This window comes from Colias eurytheme, chromosome 10, assembly GCF_061535395.1.
Source record: "Colias eurytheme isolate Ceu_HAF_F1 chromosome 10, ilColEury1 Martin Lab GWU primary, whole genome shotgun sequence".
Taxonomy (NCBI): domain Eukaryota; kingdom Metazoa; phylum Arthropoda; class Insecta; order Lepidoptera; family Pieridae; genus Colias; species Colias eurytheme.
Genome location: NC_142989.1, coordinates 1,993,524 through 2,015,930, shown reverse-complemented (window position 1 = coordinate 2,015,930; position 22,407 = coordinate 1,993,524). Strand labels below are relative to the sequence as shown.

The 22,407-nt window shown below is 41.8% G+C and overlaps 1 protein-coding gene across 1 annotated transcript in view; it reads left to right on the top strand.

Moving 5' to 3' along the window:
* LOC149905023 (acetylcholinesterase-like) overlaps positions 1 to 22,407 on the top strand; it is a 58,958-nt gene that overhangs the window by 28,047 nt on the left and 8,504 nt on the right. The window contains exons 3-4 of the mRNA XM_090106145.1: positions 16,185 to 16,327; positions 17,716 to 17,868. Coding sequence (XP_089962271.1) covers positions 16,185 to 16,327; positions 17,716 to 17,868 — 296 coding nt within the window. The remainder of the gene's footprint in view (positions 1 to 16,184; positions 16,328 to 17,715; positions 17,869 to 22,407) is intronic.

Genomic DNA, 22,407 nt, shown 5'->3' with positions numbered 1-22,407 from the left:
TCAGTCAGTTGAAAATGCATAAAAATTCCCCGTCAATTTGTTAATATCTGCTAACAGCGATTCCACAGTCAATCGGAAGTGCTTATAAATTTCCCATTCAAATATTTTCTATTCCGGGGAGCTGTATACCTTCGAGGGTGCGTGGTGCGCGAGCTGCAAGCAGCTCGCGGCTCATCCCAGGGCAGAAATCTTCAGTCATTTGAAAATGCATTTGAATTTCCTGTCCATTTGTTACATCTGCTAACAGCGATTCTACAGTCAGTCGAAACTGTTTATAAATTACTTATTCAAATATTGGTTAAATTCTTGAAACGTGATCCCCGAATTTCATCATTTTGAGGTGTCTAATCGATAGCGGGCAGTGACTTTTCATAATAAACTGTTAAAGAGTTTACTTAACACGCTCGTCGCTTCGCTCCTCGCTACCTATTTGAATATTTAAGCCGGCCGCTGACGTGACTTGCTCGCTTCGCTCGCTTGGCTAGTGCGGTAGTTCAAAAGTAACCTAACTCGCTCGTCGCTTCGCTCCTCGCTACCTATTTGAATATTAACGGCGGCCGCTGACGTGACTTGCTCGCTTCGCTCGCTTGGCTAGTGCGTTAGTTCAAAAGTTAACCTAACTCGCTCGTCGCTTCGCTCCTCGCTACTTCTTTGAATATTTACGCCGGCCGCTGACGTGACTTGCTCGCTTCGCTCACTTGGCTAGTGCGGTAGTTCAAAAGTTAACCTAACTCGCTCGTCGCTTCGCTCCTCGCTACTTCTTTGAATATTTACGCCGGCCGATGACCTGACTGGCTCGCTTCGCTCGCTTGGCTAGTGCGGTAGTTCAAAAGTTAACCTAACTCGCTCGTCGCTTCGCTCCTCGCTACTTCTTTGAATATTTACGCCGGCCGCGGACGTGACTTGCTCGCTTCGCTCGCTTGGCTAGTGCAGTAGTTTAAAAGTTAACCTAATTCGCTCGTCGCTTCGCTCCTCGCTACTTCTTATTTACGCCGGCCGCTGACGTGACTGGCTCGCTTCGCTCGCTTGGCTAGTGCGGTAGTTCAAAAGTTAACCTAACTCGCTCGTCGCTTCGCTCCTCGCTACCAATTTGAATATTTACGCCAGCCGCTGCCGTGATTCGCTCGCTTCGCTCGCTTGGCTCGTGCGGTAGTTCAAAAGTTAATAAATATTTTCTACTCCTGGAGGCTGTCGACCTTCGAGGTTGCGGGGTGCGCGGGCAGCAAGCAGCCCGCGGCGCCGTCTTTTGCCGTTGCTATTCAATTACCCTTCCTACTATGGAAATTTCCATACAAAATTTTTGAAAAAAAAAATTTCGCTTTTTACCAAAAATTATTATATGCCTGGAAGCGGACCAGGTTTTGAAGCATTTTTTACTTCGGCGACCCCGACCTAAGTGCCACCGGTTCAGAGAGCCGTTGAATTTCGTGATGTATGGAAAATGGAAACCAGGGGTCGGAGAGAGATTCTGAGTATGCAGTATTGTAAATATAGCCGATTAGAGCACAGAAGTCAATTTTCAGACCGATCGTAAAGTAACCGGCGCCACCATCTTGCTTTGAAAAATTGGCCATTTTTGAAAAAAAAATTGCGTCCAATTTGAAATTTCTCGATTGCCCTGGTAGCGCCCCATCTTCCTGATCATTTTTTAGTTCTACACCCCCCACCTATCTGGCGCCGTTTCGGAGAGCCGTCGAATTTCGCGTTGTATGAAACTCGGAAACCAGCGATGGAAACTCGATGATGAGTATTCCAACGTAATGTGAGGCTCGATTAAAGCCCCTGTGCCAAGTTTCAGCGCGATCGGACCAGCGATGGCCGTTTTAGCATTTGTATGGCGGCGGCCATTTTTTCCGCCATTTTGAATTTTTTTCACTATCTGTGGTAATTGCTCGAGGTCTACTACAAGTTTAGTTCGAGCACCCCAGATGTAGCTGCTACCGTTTGCGCGGGCCGTTGACCGTCTCCGCGGGCTGTGAGAAAGTTCAAAATTTCGGATTTTTCTGGATATCCTGGGAGCTGGGCGAGTATGAATGCATCATTGGTGTGTTTCTCCGTTGCGCCACCTCGTCTAAATTTACGTTTTTATGTTTGCGCCAAAAATGGAAAAATTCCAAAATCGAGCGTCCCACTATGGCTCCCTGGTAGCGTCCCAGGGTGGTGATCATTTTTAGTTCCGACACCCCCCACCCAACTCGCACCGTTTCCGCGGGCCGTTGGATTTTCCAATGTATGAAAGTCAGAAACGGGGGCCCGGAGCCACTCGAACGGGGCACCGATCGATTCGCCGGCTCGAACAGAGCACGTTTGCCAAATTTGAGACGTAAGGATTCATAAACGGCGATTTTGGCAAAGTACGGCGGCCATCTTGTTTTCGCGAAAATCCCCATTTTTCCACCACCCCTGGTAATCGCCACCAGTTCCGAGCATTTTTTGTTCAGACACCCCCCCTCCAGGTATCACCGTTTTTGCGCACCTCCAGGGGTCCACTTGGTTTTCGAAGATGATCGAAATCGTTATATTTTTCCTCTGGTCGCTCGGCGCACCTCTACACGATCAAGTCGTTATCCCCCCCACTTTCCACGTAGTTTCCGAGAAAAGCGATGTCAGTCAGTCAGTGGTAGTGTAGCTTTATATATATATAACTAGCTGGTGCGTTGTGCGCGGGCTGCAAGCAGCCCGCGAGCCCCTTTTGCCCCTGGGTTGAAGCAATAGGGCAGTCATTTGAAAATGCATTCGAATTTTCTGTCCATTTGTTACATCTGCTAACATCGAATCTACAGTCAGTCGGTAATGCTGATAAATTCCCCATTTAAGTATTTTCCACTCCGGGTGGCTGTCCATCTTCGAGGGAGCGTGGTGCGGAAGCATCCCAGGGCAGAAATCTTCAGTCATATGAAAACGCATTAAAATTCCCCGTCAATTTGTTATTATCTGCTAACAGCGATTCCACAGTCAATCGGAAGTGCTTATAAATTTCCCATTCAAATATTTTCTATTCCGGGGGGCTGTCCACCTTCGAGGGTGCGTGGTGCGCGAGCTGCAAGCAGCTCGCGGCTCATCCCAGGGCATAAATCTTCAGTCATTTGAAAATGCATTCGAATTTCCTGTCCATTTGTTACATCTGCTAACAGCGATTCTACAGTCAGTCGAAACTGCTTGTAAATTACTTATTCAAATATTGGTTAAATTTATGAAACGTGATCCCGAATTTCATTTATTTGAGGTGTCTAATCAATAGCGGTGACTTTTCATAATAAACTGTTCAAGACAATAAATGTGTGAAGATGTATAAAACATATTGAAAACTTCAAGTATTTAAAATCAAATTCATTATGCTTTCGGCACTAAAAATATCTAAATGCAAGGCCATAGGACTACAGTCAACTTACACTATAAAAATAACTACTTTAAAAAAACCGACTTCAAAAACGGAAAAGTAAAAAATAATTAATTACTACATATTATTTAGTTGTGTTATTCACTATATAGGTTTGAAGTCGGTGCCAAGCACTAAGCACTTATTAAACTACGCTATTTTTTGATACAAGAACTACCTACTTGCAATTCAATTACATTATTCGCAATACAAAAAATTGGCTATTTTCGATATAAAAACTACACTACTCTTGGTGTAAGTCCTACGCTTATAAAGCGTGAACGATTGGCTCATTCACTCAATAAATGTGTGAAGATGTGTATATTATTACGTATTGAAAACTTCAGTCTTTTTAGTAAATAAATAAATAAAATAAAAATTTCTTTATTTGTTTCAAAAATTTTCGTAATTTTTAGTAGCTTCGTTTAAAATCAAATTCAGTATGCTTTCGGCACTAAAAATAAGAACCTACTTTTCCGTTTTTGAAGTCGGTTTTTTTAATGTAGTTTTAATAGTTTTTAACCTACGTAGTTTTTTTGTTTGACTGGGAATCGCCCTAAAGTCGCTTCTGTTCAAGAGTTTACTTAACACGCTCGTCGCTTCGCTCCTCGCTACCTATTTGAATATTTACGCCGGCCGCTGACGTGAATTGCTCGCTTCGCTCGCTTGGCTAGTGCGGTAGTTCAAAAGTTAACCTAACTCGCTCGTCGCTTCGCTCCTCGCTACTTCTTTGAATATTTACGCCGGGCGCTGACGTGACTGGCTCGCTTCGCTCGCTTGGCTAGTGCGGTAGTTCAAAAAATAACCTTACTCGCTCGTCGCTTCGCTCCTCGCTACCAATTTGAATATTTACGCCGGCCGCGGACGTGACTTGCTCGCTTCGCTCGCTTGGCTAGTGCAGTTATTTAAAAGTTAACCTAACTCGCTCGTCGCTTCGCTCCTCGCTACTTCTTTGAATATTTACGCCGGCCGCTGACGTGACTGGCTCGCTTCGCTCGCTTGGCTAGTGCGGTAGTTCAAAAGCTAACCATACTCGCTCGTCGCTTCGCTCCTCGCTACTTCTTTGAATATTTATACCGGCCGCTGACGTGATTTGCTCGCTTCGCTCGCTTGGCTAATGCAGTAGTTCAAAAGTTAACCTAACTCGCTCGTCGCTTCGCTCCTCGCTACTTCTTTGAATATTTACGCCGGCCGCTGACGTGACTTGCTCGCTTCGCTCGCTTGGCTAGTGCGGTAGTTCAAAAGTTAACCTAACTCGCTCGTCGCTGCGCTCCTCGCTACCTATTTGAATATTTACGCCAGCCGCTGCCGTGATTCGCTCGCTTCGCTCGCTTGGCTCGTGCGGTAGTTCAAAAGTTAATAAATATTTTCTACTCCGGGAAGCTGTCGACCTTCGAGGTTGCGCGGTGCGCGGGCAGCAAGCAGCCCGCGGTGCCGTCTTTTTCCGTTGCTATTCAAATACCCTTCCTACTATGGAAATTTCCATACAAAATTTTCGAAAAAAAAAATTTCGCTTTTTAACAAAAACAAATATATGCCTGGAAGCGGACCAGGTTTTGAAGCATTTTTTACTTCGGCGACCCCGCCCTAATTGCCACCGGTTCAGAGAGCCGTTGAATTTCGTGATGTATGGAAAATGGAAACCGAGGGTCGGAGAGAAATTCTGAGTATGCAGTTTTGTAAATCTAATCGATTAGAGCACAGAAGTCAATTTTCAGACCGATCGTAAAGTAACCGGCGCCACCATCTTGCTTTGAAAAATTGGCCATTTTTGAAAAAAAAATTGCGTCCAATTTGAAATTTCTCGATTGCCCTGGTAGCGCCCCATGTTTCTGATCATTTTTTAGTTCTACACCCCCCACCTATCTGGCGCCGTTTCGGAGAGCCGTCGAATTTCACGTTGTATGAATCTCGGAAACCAGCGGTGAAAACTCGATTATGAGTATGCCAACTTAATGTGCGGCTCGATTAAAGCCCCTGTGCCAAGTTTGAGCGCGATCGGACCAGCGATGGCCATTTTAGCATTTGTATGGCGGCGGCCATTTTTTCCGCCATTTTGATTTTTTTTCACTATCTGTGGTAATTGCTCGAGGTCTACTCCAAGTTTAGTTCGAGCACCCCAGATGCAGCTGCTACCGTTTGCGCAGGCCGTTGACCGTCTTCGAGAGATGAGGGAAAGTTCAAGATTTCGTATTTTTCTGGATATCCTGGGAGCTGGGCGAGTATGAATGCATCATTGGTGTATTTCTCCGTTGCGCCACCTCGTCTAAATTTACGTTTTTATGTTTGCGCCAAAAATGGAAAAATTCCAAAATCGAGCGACCCACTATGGCTCCCTGGTAGCGTCCCAGGGTGGTGATCATTTTTAGTTCCGGGACCCCCCACCCAACTCGCACCGTTTCCGCGGGCCGTTGGATTTTACGTTGTATGGAAGTCGGAAACTGGGGCCCGGAGCCACTCGAACGGGGCACCGATCGATTCGCCGGCTCGAACAGAGCACGTGTGCCAAATTTGAGACGTAAGGATTCATAAACGGCGATTTTGGCAAAGTACGGCGGCCATCTTGTTTTCGCGAAAATCCCCATTTTTCCACCTCCCCTGGTAATCGCCACCAGTTCCGAGCATTTTTTGTTCAGACACCCCCCCTCCAGGTATCACCGTTTTTGCGCACCTCCAGGGGTCCACTCGGTTTTCGAAGGTGATCGAGATCGCTATATTTTTCCTCTGGTCGATCGGCGCACCTCTACACGATCACGTCGAAATCCCCCCAACTTTCCACGTAGTTTCCGAGAAAAGCGATGTCAGTGAGTGAGTGGTAGTGTAGCTTTATATATTATAATAACTAGCTGGTGCGTTGTGCGCGGGCTGCAAGCAGCCCGCGAGCCCCTTTTGCCCCTGGGTTGAAGCAATAGGGCAGTCATTTGAAAATGCATTCGAATTTTCTGTCCATTTGTTACATCTGCTAACATCGAATCTACAGTCAGTCGGTAATGCTGATAAATTCCCCATTTAAGTATTTTCCACTCCGGGTGGCTGTCCATCTTCGAGGGAGCGTGGTGCGGAAGCATCCCAGGGCAGAAATCTTCAGTCATATGAAAACGCATTAAAATTCCCCGTCAATTTGTTATTATCTGCTAACAGCGATTCCACAGTCAATCGGAAGTGCTTATAAATTTCCCATTCAAATATTTTCTATTCCGGGGGGCTGTCCACCTTCGAGGGTGCGTGGTGCGCGAGCTGCAAGCAGCTCGCGGCTCATCCCAGGGCATAAATCTTCAGTCATTTGAAAATGCATTCGAATTTCCTGTCCATTTGTTACATCTGCTAACAGCGATTCTACAGTCAGTCGAAACTGCTTGTAAATTACTTATTCAAATATTGGTTAAATTTATGAAACGTGATCCCGAATTTCATTTATTTGAGGTGTCTAATCAATAGCGGTGACTTTTCATAATAAACTGTTCAAGACAATAAATGTGTGAAGATGTATAAAACATATTGAAAACTTCAAGTATTTAAAATCAAATTCATTATGCTTTCGGCACTAAAAATATCTAAATGCAAGGCCATAGGACTACAGTCAACTTACACTATAAAAATAACTACTTTAAAAAAACCGACTTCAAAAACGGAAAAGTAAAAAATAATTAATTACTACATATTATTTAGTTGTGTTATTCACTATATAGGTTTGAAGTCGGTGCCAAGCACTAAGCACTTATTAAACTACGCTATTTTTTGATACAAGAACTACCTACTTGCAATTCAATTACATTATTCGCAATACAAAAAATTGGCTATTTTCGATATAAAAACTACACTACTCTTGGTGTAAGTCCTACGCTTATAAAGCGTGAACGATTGGCTCATTCACTCAATAAATGTGTGAAGATGTGTATATTATTACGTATTGAAAACTTCAGTCTTTTTAGTAAATAAATAAATAAAATAAAAATTTCTTTATTTGTTTCAAAAATTTTCGTAATTTTTAGTAGCTTCGTTTAAAATCAAATTCAGTATGCTTTCGGCACTAAAAATAAGAACCTACTTTTCCGTTTTTGAAGTCGGTTTTTTTAATGTAGTTTTAATAGTTTTTAACCTACGTAGTTTTTTTGTTTGACTGGGAATCGCCCTAAAGTCGCTTCTGTTCAAGAGTTTACTTAACACGCTCGTCGCTTCGCTCCTCGCTACCTATTTGAATATTTACGCCGGCCGCTGACGTGAATTGCTCGCTTCGCTCGCTTGGCTAGTGCGGTAGTTCAAAAGTTAACCTAACTCGCTCGTCGCTTCGCTCCTCGCTACTTCTTTGAATATTTACGCCGGGCGCTGACGTGACTGGCTCGCTTCGCTCGCTTGGCTAGTGCGGTAGTTCAAAAAATAACCTTACTCGCTCGTCGCTTCGCTCCTCGCTACCAATTTGAATATTTACGCCGGCCGCGGACGTGACTTGCTCGCTTCGCTCGCTTGGCTAGTGCAGTTATTTAAAAGTTAACCTAACTCGCTCGTCGCTTCGCTCCTCGCTACTTCTTTGAATATTTACGCCGGCCGCTGACGTGACTGGCTCGCTTCGCTCGCTTGGCTAGTGCGGTAGTTCAAAAGCTAACCATACTCGCTCGTCGCTTCGCTCCTCGCTACTTCTTTGAATATTTATACCGGCCGCTGACGTGATTTGCTCGCTTCGCTCGCTTGGCTAATGCAGTAGTTCAAAAGTTAACCTAACTCGCTCGTCGCTTCGCTCCTCGCTACTTCTTTGAATATTTACGCCGGCCGCTGACGTGACTTGCTCGCTTCGCTCGCTTGGCTAGTGCGGTAGTTCAAAAGTTAACCTAACTCGCTCGTCGCTGCGCTCCTCGCTACCTATTTGAATATTTACGCCAGCCGCTGCCGTGATTCGCTCGCTTCGCTCGCTTGGCTCGTGCGGTAGTTCAAAAGTTAATAAATATTTTCTACTCCGGGAAGCTGTCGACCTTCGAGGTTGCGCGGTGCGCGGGCAGCAAGCAGCCCGCGGTGCCGTCTTTTTCCGTTGCTATTCAAATACCCTTCCTACTATGGAAATTTCCATACAAAATTTTCGAAAAAAAAAATTTCGCTTTTTAACAAAAACAAATATATGCCTGGAAGCGGACCAGGTTTTGAAGCATTTTTTACTTCGGCGACCCCGCCCTAATTGCCACCGGTTCAGAGAGCCGTTGAATTTCGTGATGTATGGAAAATGGAAACCGAGGGTCGGAGAGAAATTCTGAGTATGCAGTTTTGTAAATCTAATCGATTAGAGCACAGAAGTCAATTTTCAGACCGATCGTAAAGTAACCGGCGCCACCATCTTGCTTTGAAAAATTGGCCATTTTTGAAAAAAAAATTGCGTCCAATTTGAAATTTCTCGATTGCCCTGGTAGCGCCCCATGTTTCTGATCATTTTTTAGTTCTACACCCCCCACCTATCTGGCGCCGTTTCGGAGAGCCGTCGAATTTCACGTTGTATGAATCTCGGAAACCAGCGGTGAAAACTCGATTATGAGTATGCCAACTTAATGTGCGGCTCGATTAAAGCCCCTGTGCCAAGTTTGAGCGCGATCGGACCAGCGATGGCCATTTTAGCATTTGTATGGCGGCGGCCATTTTTTCCGCCATTTTGATTTTTTTTCACTATCTGTGGTAATTGCTCGAGGTCTACTCCAAGTTTAGTTCGAGCACCCCAGATGCAGCTGCTACCGTTTGCGCAGGCCGTTGACCGTCTTCGAGAGATGAGGGAAAGTTCAAGATTTCGTATTTTTCTGGATATCCTGGGAGCTGGGCGAGTATGAATGCATCATTGGTGTATTTCTCCGTTGCGCCACCTCGTCTAAATTTACGTTTTTATGTTTGCGCCAAAAATGGAAAAATTCCAAAATCGAGCGACCCACTATGGCTCCCTGGTAGCGTCCCAGGGTGGTGATCATTTTTAGTTCCGGGACCCCCCACCCAACTCGCACCGTTTCCGCGGGCCGTTGGATTTTACGTTGTATGGAAGTCGGAAACTGGGGCCCGGAGCCACTCGAACGGGGCACCGATCGATTCGCCGGCTCGAACAGAGCACGTGTGCCAAATTTGAGACGTAAGGATTCATAAACGGCGATTTTGGCAAAGTACGGCGGCCATCTTGTTTTCGCGAAAATCCCCATTTTTCCACCTCCCCTGGTAATCGCCACCAGTTCCGAGCATTTTTTGTTCAGACACCCCCCCTCCAGGTATCACCGTTTTTGCGCACCTCCAGGGGTCCACTCGGTTTTCGAAGGTGATCGAGATCGCTATATTTTTCCTCTGGTCGATCGGCGCACCTCTACACGATCACGTCGAAATCCCCCCAACTTTCCACGTAGTTTCCGAGAAAAGCGATGTCAGTGAGTGAGTGGTAGTGTAGCTTTATATATTATAACTAGCTGGTGCGTTGTGCGCGGGCTGCAAGCAGCCCGCGAGCCCCTTTTGCCCCTGGGTTGAAGCAATAGGGCAGTCATTTGAAAATGTGTTAGAATTCCAAGCCCATTTATAATTTTCTGCTAACTGCGATTCCACAGTCAATCGGAAGTGCTTATAAATTCCCAATTCATAAATTTTCTATTCTGGAATGCTGTCGACCTTCGAGGGTGCGTTGTGCGCGGGCTGCAAGCAGCCCGCGAGCCCCTTTTGCCCCTGGATTGAAGCAATAGGGCAGTCATTTGAAAATGCATCAAAATCCCCCGTCAATTTGTTATTATTTGCCAACAGCGATTCCACAGTCAATCGGAAGTGCTTATAAATTCCCAATTCAAATATTTTCTATTGCACGCCTCATAAGCGAAGCGTTGAGGTGGGTACTACTGTCACTTCGCGCAAAACATCTGATTTTTCAAACTTAAAATGTCTTTATGTATCATACATTGCACTTGTAAGATAATACATACACACACATATTAAGAAAAAACACTATTTTTAACATTCATGATATTTTTGATGTCATTTTTGTTATTTAAACTAATTATTTAAAAACAGTTTAAAAAAGTTCTGTCTTGGACGTCCGTGTGTCTGTATGTGCCGAGGATTTTCTTGTTAACACGATAGCGACTGAAATACTTTACTAATCGAGTCTTTTTTTTTCTCTTACGCTTGAGTATGCTCAGGAATAGAACCCTTTCATTTTTCAGGGTCTCATTCGATGTGGTTTAATTGTTATTAAATAAACTAAAATAATAATTAATAAAAAATAATTATTAAAAAAAAATTATGAGGCGTGCACTTTTGGATTTTCCAAACTATTTTGAAATGCTGTCGACCTTCGAGGGTGCGTGGTGCGCGGGCTGCAAGCAGCCCGCGAAGCATCCCAGGGCAGAAATCTTCAGTCAGTTGAAAATGCATAAAAATTCCCCGTCTATTTGTTAATATCTGCTAACAGCGATTCCACAGTCAATCGGAAGTGCTTATAAATTTCCCATTCAAATATTTTCTATTCCGGGGGGCTGTATACCTTCGAGGGTGCGTGGTGCGCGAGCTGCAAGCAGCTCGCGGCTCATCCCAGGGCAGAAATCTTCAGTCATTTGAAAATGCATTTGAATTTCCTGTCCATTTGTTACATCTGCTAACAGCGATTCTACAGTCAGTCGAAACTGTTTATAAATTACTTATTCAAATATTGGTTAAATTTTTGAAACGTGATCCCCGTATTTCATCATTTTCAGGTGTCAAATCGAAAGCGGGCAGTGACTTTTCATAATAAACTGTTAAAGAGTTTACTTAACACGCTCGTCGCTTCGCTCCTCGCTACCTATTTGAATATTTACGCCGGCCGCTGACGTGACTTGCTCGCTTCGCTCGCTTGGCTAGTGCGGTAGTTCAAAAGTAACCTAACTCGCTCGTCGCTTCGCTCCTCGCTACTTCTTTGAGTATTTACGCCGGCCGCTGACGTGACTTGCTCGCTTCGCTCGCTTGGCTAGTGCGGTAGTTCAAAAGTTAACCTAACTCGCTCGTCGCTTCGCTCCTCGCTACTTCTTTGAGTATTTACGCCGGCCGCTGACGTGACTTGCTCGCTTCGCTCGCTTGGCTAGTGCGGTAGTTCAAAAGTTAACCTAACTCGCTCGTCGCTTCGCTCCTCGCTACCAATTTGAATATTTACGCCAGCCGCTGCCGTGATTCGCTCGCTTCGCTCGCTTGGCTCGTGCGGTAGTTCAAAAGTTAATAAATATTTTCTACTCCGGGAGGCTGTCGACCTTCGAGGTTGCGCGGTGCGCGGGCAGCAAGCAGCCCGCGGCGCCGTCTTTTGCCGTTGCTATTCAATTACCCTTCCTACTATGAAAATTTCCATACAAAATTTTCGAAAAAAAAAATTTCGCTTTTTAACAAAAAAATTTATATGCCTGGAAGCGGACCAAGTTTTGAAGTATTTTTTACTTCGGCGACCCCGACCTACCTGTCACCGATTCAGAGAACCATTGAATTTCGTGATGTATGGAAAATGGAAACCGGGGGTCGGAAAGAAATTCTGAGTATGTAGTTTTGTAAATCTGGCTGATTAGAGCATAGAAGTCAATTTTCAGACCGATCGTAAAGTAACCGGCGCCACCATCTTGCTTTGAAAAATTGGCCATTTTTGAAAAAAAAATTGCGTCCAATTTGAAATTTCTCCATTGCCCTGGTAGCGCCCCATCTTTCTTATTATTTTTTAGTTCTACACCCCCCACCTATCTGGCGCCGTTTCGGAGAGCCGTCGAATTTCGCGTTGTATGAAACTCGGAAACCAGCGATGGAAACTCGATGATGAGTATGCCAACGTAATGTGAGGCTCGATTAAAGCCCCTGTGCCAAGTTTCAGCGCGATCGGACCAGCGATGGCCGTTTTAGCATTTGTATGGCGGCGGCCATTTTTTCCACCATTTTGAATTTTTTTCACTATCTGTGGTAATTGCTCGAGGTCTACTACAAGTTTAGTTCGAGCACCCCAGATGTAGCTGCTACCGTTTGCGCGGGCCGTTGACCGTCTTCGAGAGATGAGGGAAAGTTTAAGATTTCGTATTTTTCTGGATATCCTGGGAGCTGGGCGAGTACGAATGCATCATTGGTGTATTTCTCCGTTGCGCCACCTCGTCTAAATTTACGTTTTTATGTTTGCGCCAAAAATGGAAAAATTCCAAAATCGAGCGACCCACTATAGCTCCCTGGTAGCGTTCCAGGGTGGTGATCATTTTTAGTTCCGGGACCCTCCACCCAACTCGCACCGTTTCCGCGGGCCGTTGGATTTTACGTTGTGTGGAAGTCGGAAACTGGGGCCCGGAGCCATTCGAACGGGGCACCGATCGATTCGCCGGCTCGAACAGAGCACGTGTGCCAAATTTGAGACGTAAGGATTCATAAACGGCGATTTTGGCAAAGTACGGCGGCCATCTTGTTTTCGCGAAAATCCCCATTTTTCCACCACCCCTGGTAATCGCCACCAGTTCTGAGCATTTTTTGTTCAGACACCCCCCCTCCAGGTACCACCGTTTTTGCGCACCTCCAGGGGTCCACTCGGTTTTCGAAGATGATCGAGATCGCTATATTTTTCCTCTGCTCACTCGGCGCACCTCTACACAATCACATAATTATCCCCCCCACTTTCCGCGTAGTTTCCGAGAAAACCGATGTCAGTCAGTGAGTCAGTGGTAGTGTAGCTTTATATATTATAACTAGCTGGTGCGTTGTGCGCGGGCTGCAAGCAGCCCGCGAGCCCCTTTTGCCCCTGGGTTGAAGCAATAGGGCAGTCATTAGAAAATGCATCAAAATCCCCCGTCAATTTGTTATTATTTGCCAACAGCGATTCCACAGTCAATCGGAAGTGCTTATAAATTCCCAATTCAAATATTTTCTATTTTGAAATGCTGTCGACCTTCGAGGGTGCGTGGTGCGCGGGCTGCAAGCAGCCCGCGAGCCTCTTTTGCCTCTGGGTTGAAGCAGGGCATAGGGCAGTCATTTGAAAATGCATTCGAATTTCCTGTCCATTTGTTACATCTGCTAACAGCGATTCTACAGTCAGTCGGTAATGCTTATAAATTCTCCATTCAAGTATTTTCCACTTCGGGAGGCTGCCCACCTTCGAGGGTGCGTGGTGCGCGGGCTGCAAGCAGCCCGCGAAGCATCCCAGGGCAGAAATCTTCAGTCAGTTGAAAATGCATAAAAATTCCCCGTCAATTTGTAAATACCTGCTAACAGCGATTCCACAGTCAATCGGAAGTGCTTATAAATTTCCCATTCAAATATTTTCTATTCCGGGGGGCTGTCTACCTTCGAGGGTGCGTGGTGCGCGAGCTGCAAGCAGCTCGCGGCTCATCCCAGGGCAGAAATCTTCAGTCATTTGAAAATGCATTTGAATTTCCTGTCCATTTGTTACATCTGCTAACAGCGATTCTACAGTCAGTCGAAACTGTTTATAAATTACTTATTCAAATATTGGTTAAATTCTTGAAACGTGATCCCCGAATTTCATCATTTTGAGGTGTCTAATCGATAGTGGGCAGTGACTTTTCATAATAAACTGTTAAAGAGTTTACTTAACACGCTCGTCGCTTCGCTCCTCGCTACCTATTTGAATATTTACGCCGGCCGCTGACGTGACTTGCTCGCTTCGCTCGCTTGGCTAGTGCGTTAGTTCAAAAGTAACCTAACTCGCTCGTCGCTTCGCTCCTCGCTACTTCTTTGAGTATTTACGCCGGCCGCTGACGTGACTTGCTCGCTTCGCTCGCTTGGCTAGTGCGTTAGTTCAAAAGTAACCTAACTCGCTCGTCGCTTCGCTCCTCGCTACTTCTTTGAGTATTTACGCCGGCCGCTGACGTGACTTGCTCGCTTCGCTCGCTTAGCTAGTGCGGTAGTTCAAAAGTTAACCTAACTGGCTCGTCGCTTCGCTCCTCGCTACTTCTTTGAATATTTACGCCGGCCGCTGACGTGACTTGCTCGCTTCGCTCGCTTGGCTAGTGCGGTAGTTCAAAAGTTAACCTAACTGGCTCGTCGCTTCGCTCCTCGCTACTTCTTTGAATATTTACGCAGGCCGCTGACGTGACTTGCTCGCTTCGCTCGCTTGGCTAGTGCGGTAGTTCAAAAGTTAACCTTACTCGCTCGTCGCTTCGCTCCTCGCTACCTATTTGAATATTTACGCCAGCCGCTGCCGTGATTCGCTCGCTTCGCTCGCTTCGCTCGCTTGGCTCGTGCGGTAGTTCAAAAGTTAGTAAATATTTTCTACTCCGGGAGGCTGTCGACCTTTGAGGTTGCGCGGTGCGCGGGCAGCAAGCAGCCCGCGGCGCCGTCTTTTGCCGTTGCTATTCAATAACCCTTCCTACTATGGAAATTTCCATACAAAATTTTCGAAAAAAAAAAATTTCGCTTTTTACCAAAAATTTTTATATGCCTGGAAGCGGACCAAGTTTTGAAGCATTTTTTACTTCGGCGACCCCGACCTACCTGCCACCGGTTCAGAGAGCCGTTGAATTTCGTGATGTATGGAAAATGGAAACCAGGGGTCGGAGAGAGATTCTGAGTATGCAGTTTTGTAAATATGGCCGATAAGAGCACAAATGTCAATTTTCAGACCGATCGTGAAATAACCGGCGCCACCATCTTGCCTCGAAAAATTGGCCATTTTTGAAAAAAAAAATTGCGTCCAATTTGAAATTTCTCCATTGCCCTGGTAGCGCCCCATCTTCCTGATCATTTTTTAGTTCTACACCCCCCGGCTATCTGGCGCCGTTTCGGAGAGCCGTCGAATTTTGCGTTGTATGAAACTCGGAAACCAGCGGTGGAAACTCGATTATGAGTATCACACCTTAATGTGCGGCTCGATTCAAGCCCCTGTGCCAAGTTCCAGCGCGATCGGCCCAGAAATGGCCGTTTTAGAAATTGTATGGCGGCGGCCATTTTTTCCGCCATTTTGAATTTTTTTCACTATCTGTGGTAATTGCTCGAGGTCTACTCCAAGTTTAGTTCTAGCACCCCAGATGTAGCAGCTACCGTTTGCGCGGGCCGTTGACCGTCTTCGCGAGATGAGGGAAAGTTTAAGATTTCGTATTTTTCTGGATATCCTGGGAGCTGGGCGAGTACGAATGCATCATTGGTGTATTTCTCCGTTGCGCCATCTCGTCTAAATTTACGTTTTTATGTTTGCGCCAAAAATGGAAAAATTCCAAAATCGAGCGACCCACTATGGCTCCCTGGTAGCGTCCCAGGGTGGTGATCATTTTTAGTTCCGGGACCCCCCACTCAACTCGCACCGTTTCCGCGGGCCGTTGGATTTTACGTTGTATGGAAGTTGGAAACGGGGGCCCGGAGCCACTCGAACGGGGCACCGATCGATTCGCCGGCTCGAACAGAGCACGTGTGCCAAATTTGAGACGTAAGGATTCATAAACGGCGATTTTGGCAAAGTACGGCGGCCATCTTGTTTTCGCGAAAATCCCCAGTTTTCCACCTCCCCTGGTAATCGCCACCAGTTCCGAGCATTTTTTGTTCAGACACCCCCCTCCAGGTATCACCGTTTTCGCGCACCTCCAGGGGTCCACTCGGTTTACGAAGATGATCGAGATCGCTATATTTTTCCTCTGGTCACTCGGCGCACCTCTACACGATCACGTCATTATCCCCCCCACTTTCCGCGTAGTTTCCGAGAAAACCGATGTCAGTCAGTGAGTCAGTGGTAGTGTAGCTTTATATATATATGATAAAGAAAGTTATACTTATACTTATATTACACTATACTTATATTACAGTTTCGTATTAATATGATGTCAAAGTATTTTGAACCGAGTATCATCAAATAATAAGTTCTTTTTTGCAGGTACCTATTTTTTGCTATACGATTTTCTGGATTACTTCGAAAAAGATGGCCCTAGTTTTCTGCAACGCGAAAAGTTTTTGGAGATTATCGACACAATTTTCAAGGAATTCTCCAAGATCAAAAGGGAAGCGATTGTTTTCCAAGTACGTATAAATAAATATTTTATTATATTATGTACTTACCAATAAATTGGACGTGTTGATGTGATATGATATTTGAATTTTTTTCAAACCATTACGTCAAATCCTTATATATTTAAAGGAGAGCTTCACGTGCGTGCATATAAAATATAATTTGGAAAATCCAAAAGTGCACGCCTCATAATTTTTTTTTAATAAATATTTATTAATTATTATTTTTGTTTATTTAATAACAATTAAACCACATCGAATCAGACCCTGAAAAATGAAAGGGTTCTATTCCTGAGCATACTCAAGCGTAAGAGAAAAAACAAGACTCGATTAGTAAAGTATTTCGGTCGCTATCGTGTTAACAAGAAAAAGGATCCGCACATACAGACACACGGACGTCCAAGACAGAACTTTTTTAAACTGTTTTTTAACTAGTTTAAATAAAAAAAACGACATCAAAAATATCATGAACGTTAAAAATAGTGTTTTTTCTTAATATGTGTGTGTATGTATTATCTTACAAGTGCAATGTATGATACATAAAGACATTTTAAGTTTGAAAAATCAGATGTTTTGCGCGAAGTGACAGTAGTACCCACCTCAACGCTTCGCTTATGAGGCGTGCAATAGTTTGCAATGGTGTAATTTATGATGTAGATAGAACCTATTTCCAGAAAATCACAAATATATCATTAAAAAGGAGCCTAGATTATAATTATTTACACTTTAATTTATTTCAACGATTCAGAACGTTCCTTTTAAATTATGAAATCCATTGAAAAAAAAAATTGCTTTAAACCAAAATAGTGATATTGTGCGATCCGCAAGATTCACGTCATTACAGAAACAAATAATAAGGATGTCCCATTTGGAATGACTTCTAATAATGCCGGTGCCTTGCCTTGTTAACTTCTCAGTAATTCGACACTTATAAGATGATTAACTTAAGAGTACTGTAATGCATGTACATCGACTGGCGCTAAAGTCAATTTTGTAATCATATCTTAAGAAATATCAAGAATTTAAATATTTATTATCCATTACATAGAAAAAGAATAAATGAAATTTGCAGAATTGAACAAATATCAATATGAAACATTTATTCTGTGTTGGATGGAAAAGTAACAATTAAGTATTCAGATTTTCACCTCCTAACGTTTTGTTAATAACAAAAAAAAACAAACATCATTTATTAATCTCACAATATTATCTAATATTTTAGGCCTTACAACTGCATTGGATAGCAAACGTATCAAAAATTAAATTATCTATTAGAATTTCGTTAAATGGACCGTCTCAAAACCAAAAAAACATAGCATTATATTAATCTAACAATAACTGCCATCTTAGGGCTTAGAACAAAACCGTTATTTACCGATGTTTATTCTATTATCGTACAGTACACCGATTGGGAGGAAATCACAGACGGGTACTTGAATCAGAAGATGATTGCTGACGTCGTGGGTGATTATTTCTTCGTCTGTCCGACGAATTACTTCGCAGAAGTGCTCGCTGATGCTGAGGTTGATGTCTACTATTATTACTTCACACACGTAAGTACATTGTTGTTTATGTTTTGGTAATTGATAGCAGACATCATGCAGGTATGAGTTTAATTGAGGAACAATTAATATTATGGTTCATTTTAATGAATTTTCGGAATGACACCTAACATTGAAGTATTCCAACATACTTCCCGGTATGGTAAGTAGTATATTCCTTAAGCGTGTAGCCTAATAAAACAATATATAAACACATTCTTATATAATACTAGCGGTCCGCCCCGGCTTTGCCCGTGGTACATATTTATGTTTTCTCTACATAAGAACCATTACGGTACTTCAAGGAATATAATAAAAAAAGAATTATCGAAATCGGTCCACCCGTTCTCGAGTTATGCGCTTACCAACACATTTTGCGATTCATTTTTATATTATAGAATGACACAAACATACAAGACCACATGTGAGCAAAACGTTAACAAATACATCAGTTTGTCTTAGCATTGAAGTATTATCAATATTACAAAAAGTAAACTCATAATTGATGAAGGAAACTAATCAATTAATAAATTACTTTTTAAAACGCGATTCATCCATTATATTATTTCACCCATCTAATCGTCACGAATACTTGGAGGGTACTAAGTCCCTTCAAACTCATACTCAAACATTTATTTGATCAGTTAAACTTCTTCTAGAAATGCTTTTGAATGGTCAAGATAACTACATAATAATTTATTTTTATGGAAAGCTTTCTACAGAGGAGAGCCGGTTAAAAACTCCGTAGTATTAATTTCATAATCATCAACTTCTTTAATTCGCGTAATAAACATAAATAATCCTTGAATTAAACCCCTCAAGAACAGCAGGACCAAAATTTGAACATTAAATAAAAACACTTCGCATTTCCAAGCCGTGTTCACTGAATCCTACACGTGGACACATGCGTCATTTAATTTAACTCGCTGCAGAAACTCGACACATGTCACAAAGTATTCACACAAATTGCGTCAGCCTCAAGCGTGAGGAAATTTGGTTTTGCAGGATAGAAAGAGGATAGGACGACCTGAGGAAAAGGGAAATTGTATTGTAAAGTTGTGTCTAGAGAGCTAATGTTTCTAGTACCTACTATGTTCTTATTGTTTGGTTCTTATTTTAGTAACGATTTGTGTGTATGTGTGTACTTCATTTATAATATGAAGATTAAAAATTATCAGTCTAGATATTATATTCGTTTTGTCATAACTGATTGTGATAGAGTTATTTTTCTTACATGAATTTGTGAAAAAAAGAAGACGAAATATGATCGAAGTTAAGATATAAAAATATCGATATAACCGATTGTTATATAGCTACCTATTTTATTTACATGTGTTTAGAATTATCTACGTAATTTTTACCTATTCTGATAGGGCAACAGTGCATGATAATGATTAATGAAGATTAATGCAGTACGAAGGATTCAGTCTAAATGAATACTTGTAATGTATGTAAGTATTCCGTATTAAGTCGATAAAAATTAATTAAACAATACGAGGGTGCTGTGAAAAAGCAGAAAATACGAGACATATACGATGAGTATTATCAGGTTTCCAAAAAAGGAAATGTATAACAATCACTTTTGTAATTCGAAATCCCTTTTTGTCTTCCAAATCGGAAAGACAAAAAAGGGAATATATCGCTATAATGTAGCGTGTTCTCGTCGAACCAGTTTTGGCAGTCAAAATTATCTGCAACGTCGCTCAGGTATAATTTGTTTCTTTTTAGGGTTTCGAAACTGAATAGAAACGTAATCCTTAATAAATAATCTGTCTGTTAGCATGTGTGTCTGTAGGAACGAGTGGATCAAAACGAAATTTATATCAAATACTCAAGTTTATCGTGATGTGAAAAAAATGAAACTTCTAAGCCAACGCCACCAAAAGATACAGCGGTTTATTCTGCAAATTTTCGACATTCGCAAAGGCATCGAAACCCACAAGTTACTTCCTGTAATCTCGAAATTTGGTACGAAACAACGTCTTACTACAAGCAACGTCTTGTAACGCAGATAAAGGAAAATTTGTGAAAAGTATAAATTTTAAAGTTACCTACATACAACATAATATTAAAAACAGATTTGTACGGAACCCTCGGTGAGCGAGTCTGACTCGCATTTGGCCGGTTTTTTATAGCAAACAGCAATCATGTGAGTCATTAAAGTTCCGCAAACTTCTCAAAACATTCAGAAAATTAGATGTAGGTACCACTAATGTCTAACCTCCCTTGTGTTTGAAACTTGAAATACAATAATGAATGAATCGCGTGCCGAATCTATTTCACTGTTTTCATAGGTGCTAAAATAGCAGCTATTTTGCGAGTTATAACTTTTTTATGAAGTTTTAACACACCGTAAAAAATATATAAAATTTGGTTGGTTTTATCGTGAAATGCCTATTTTAGGTAGTACTTTATAAAAGTTGATAAAATTATCTTAGTAATCACTTAGTAAAAGGATCGTAATTTTTTATATTGGAATAGGAGTTAGAGGTAATTAAAAAAAAAATCCTACGTCAACAGCTGAAATATCTTTGGAATTATTATATTGAAGTAGTTGTATAAAAGTTTATGACACACGCTCTCAAACCACATGTCATTATTTAATTGCAATTAAAATTGAATGCTTTTCATTCAGCGTTCTGTCGTAACTTCCATTTTATAACAACTGCTGTTATGAAAAGCCAGGCAAAATTTCCACCATTTCCCAAAAATATAGTGACTCCAATTTGTATTGTATTGGTTTTAATTTTTAAACAGATAAGTCTCAACTTTCTGACTCTGGTATTTATATACTATTTGTATGTTTTGTATATGTTACAATTTTTTTATAAAACGAAGGATGTTCAAATTACAAAAATACCCGTTGAAACAAAACAATGATGATAATTAGTTAAATCTTCACAATACAATGGCATAAGTTCACCACAGTGCAAGTGAACCTACAAAAACTACAGATGACACAGTCATACGAATCCCAAGGTTGCTAGTTACATATAAAATCACAAACTCTTTGCCAAGACGGCGAACGAGCAAACCGGTACTAACACGTTAATTTGGGTAACGAACCAAACATAAGGGCTCTTTTAAAGGACCGCTCGGCTACGTTCGCTTTTTGCTAAACTCTTCAGCATAGCTCAAAGGAATCAGTGAACGTTATAAGCGAATTTTGATTCAATTTAAAATTATAACGTAGCTTGAATTAATAAAGCTTTGACTCACTTGTAATTTTGTGTTTGATCTGTTTTTTATGTTAAATTTATTGGACCAATTATTTTGAATTATGCTTCTTCGACTATAATTTTATACTAAAAACCTATATTATAAAAGAAAAAGAAAAGATTTGATTTCATGATAAGCTCCTCAGCGATTAGAATGTCTTCCAACATAATATAATATTATGAAATACTTCAATTTGTTTTATTTCAATCATTTTCAAATGCTAGAAATTGTATAGGTACTTTGTAACTCACATCTCAACATACAATATTTGTTAGTAAAACTAATATAATAAATTCAGATAGTTATTTTAACTTTACGAAGTTCCAGAATGATCCTCAATACTCGTAAATAAATATTCCATTTATATTAGAAACTCGAAGTTTTATTATCCTGGCGAGACATGACACATGATACAATTTTCAAAGATTGATTTTCTTCACACTACAAGCCGGTCACTTACCTGACCTGCTGTGACCCCTCAGATCGAATCGTCTTAGCTATTGAACAATTGAATTTGAACATTGTAACACCTTTGCCCAGGTCTAGCTGAGATTTACATCAAATATGTTTCGAAGATCTATTTTTTAAAGGTCTTTCACCTTTTGTGTCCTTCTTTTTATATATTTGGTAGTCTGAAATTGGACGCCTGTACTTTTGGAAAAACGGCTTTCGAATATGTTGGTGTACTGAAAAACCTCTGACGGCAGTTTTTTACAAATTTGAATCGAATTTTTCAATAGTTAATATACCCATAGATTCCCGTACTAATGAAATATCGGATACAAAATCTGAATATGAAGAATATTGATCTGTAAATGCAAATGCTCAAATTAAAAGCTTTCACAGAAATGGTTATGAAATGCATCTATCTAATAACTTAGAGAGACAGAAATTCTGTTTTACGTAGAGGTAGAATCAATTTGAAGTGTGCGAAATCTTTTAGGTCGTATATTTGAAAGAGTTTTCCAAATACGAAACATACACGGTCGTTGGTCTCCAATAAATTCAGTCAACATAATCCAAATATTATAAATTGGTCTATGGACAATATAAACACACAGAGAATTAAATATTAACAAATTGAAAAATTAAAAGCATACCATCTACTTCGTAAGTACAAAGGTTCATTATTTATGTTGGCTATAGACCTGGATGAAAATGTAACTATATCACAGTTCAGTAAGGAAATGTGAGGAATGCGCAGCTTAGTGCTGCATATTAGATTTGCCATTGACATGTGCGTCATACCACTTGCACAAAACGCTATTGTTCGTGATCTCTCTCCCTTGAGTATCCTATCTTTGTTATTCAATTCAGTATAGTTACTGCAGC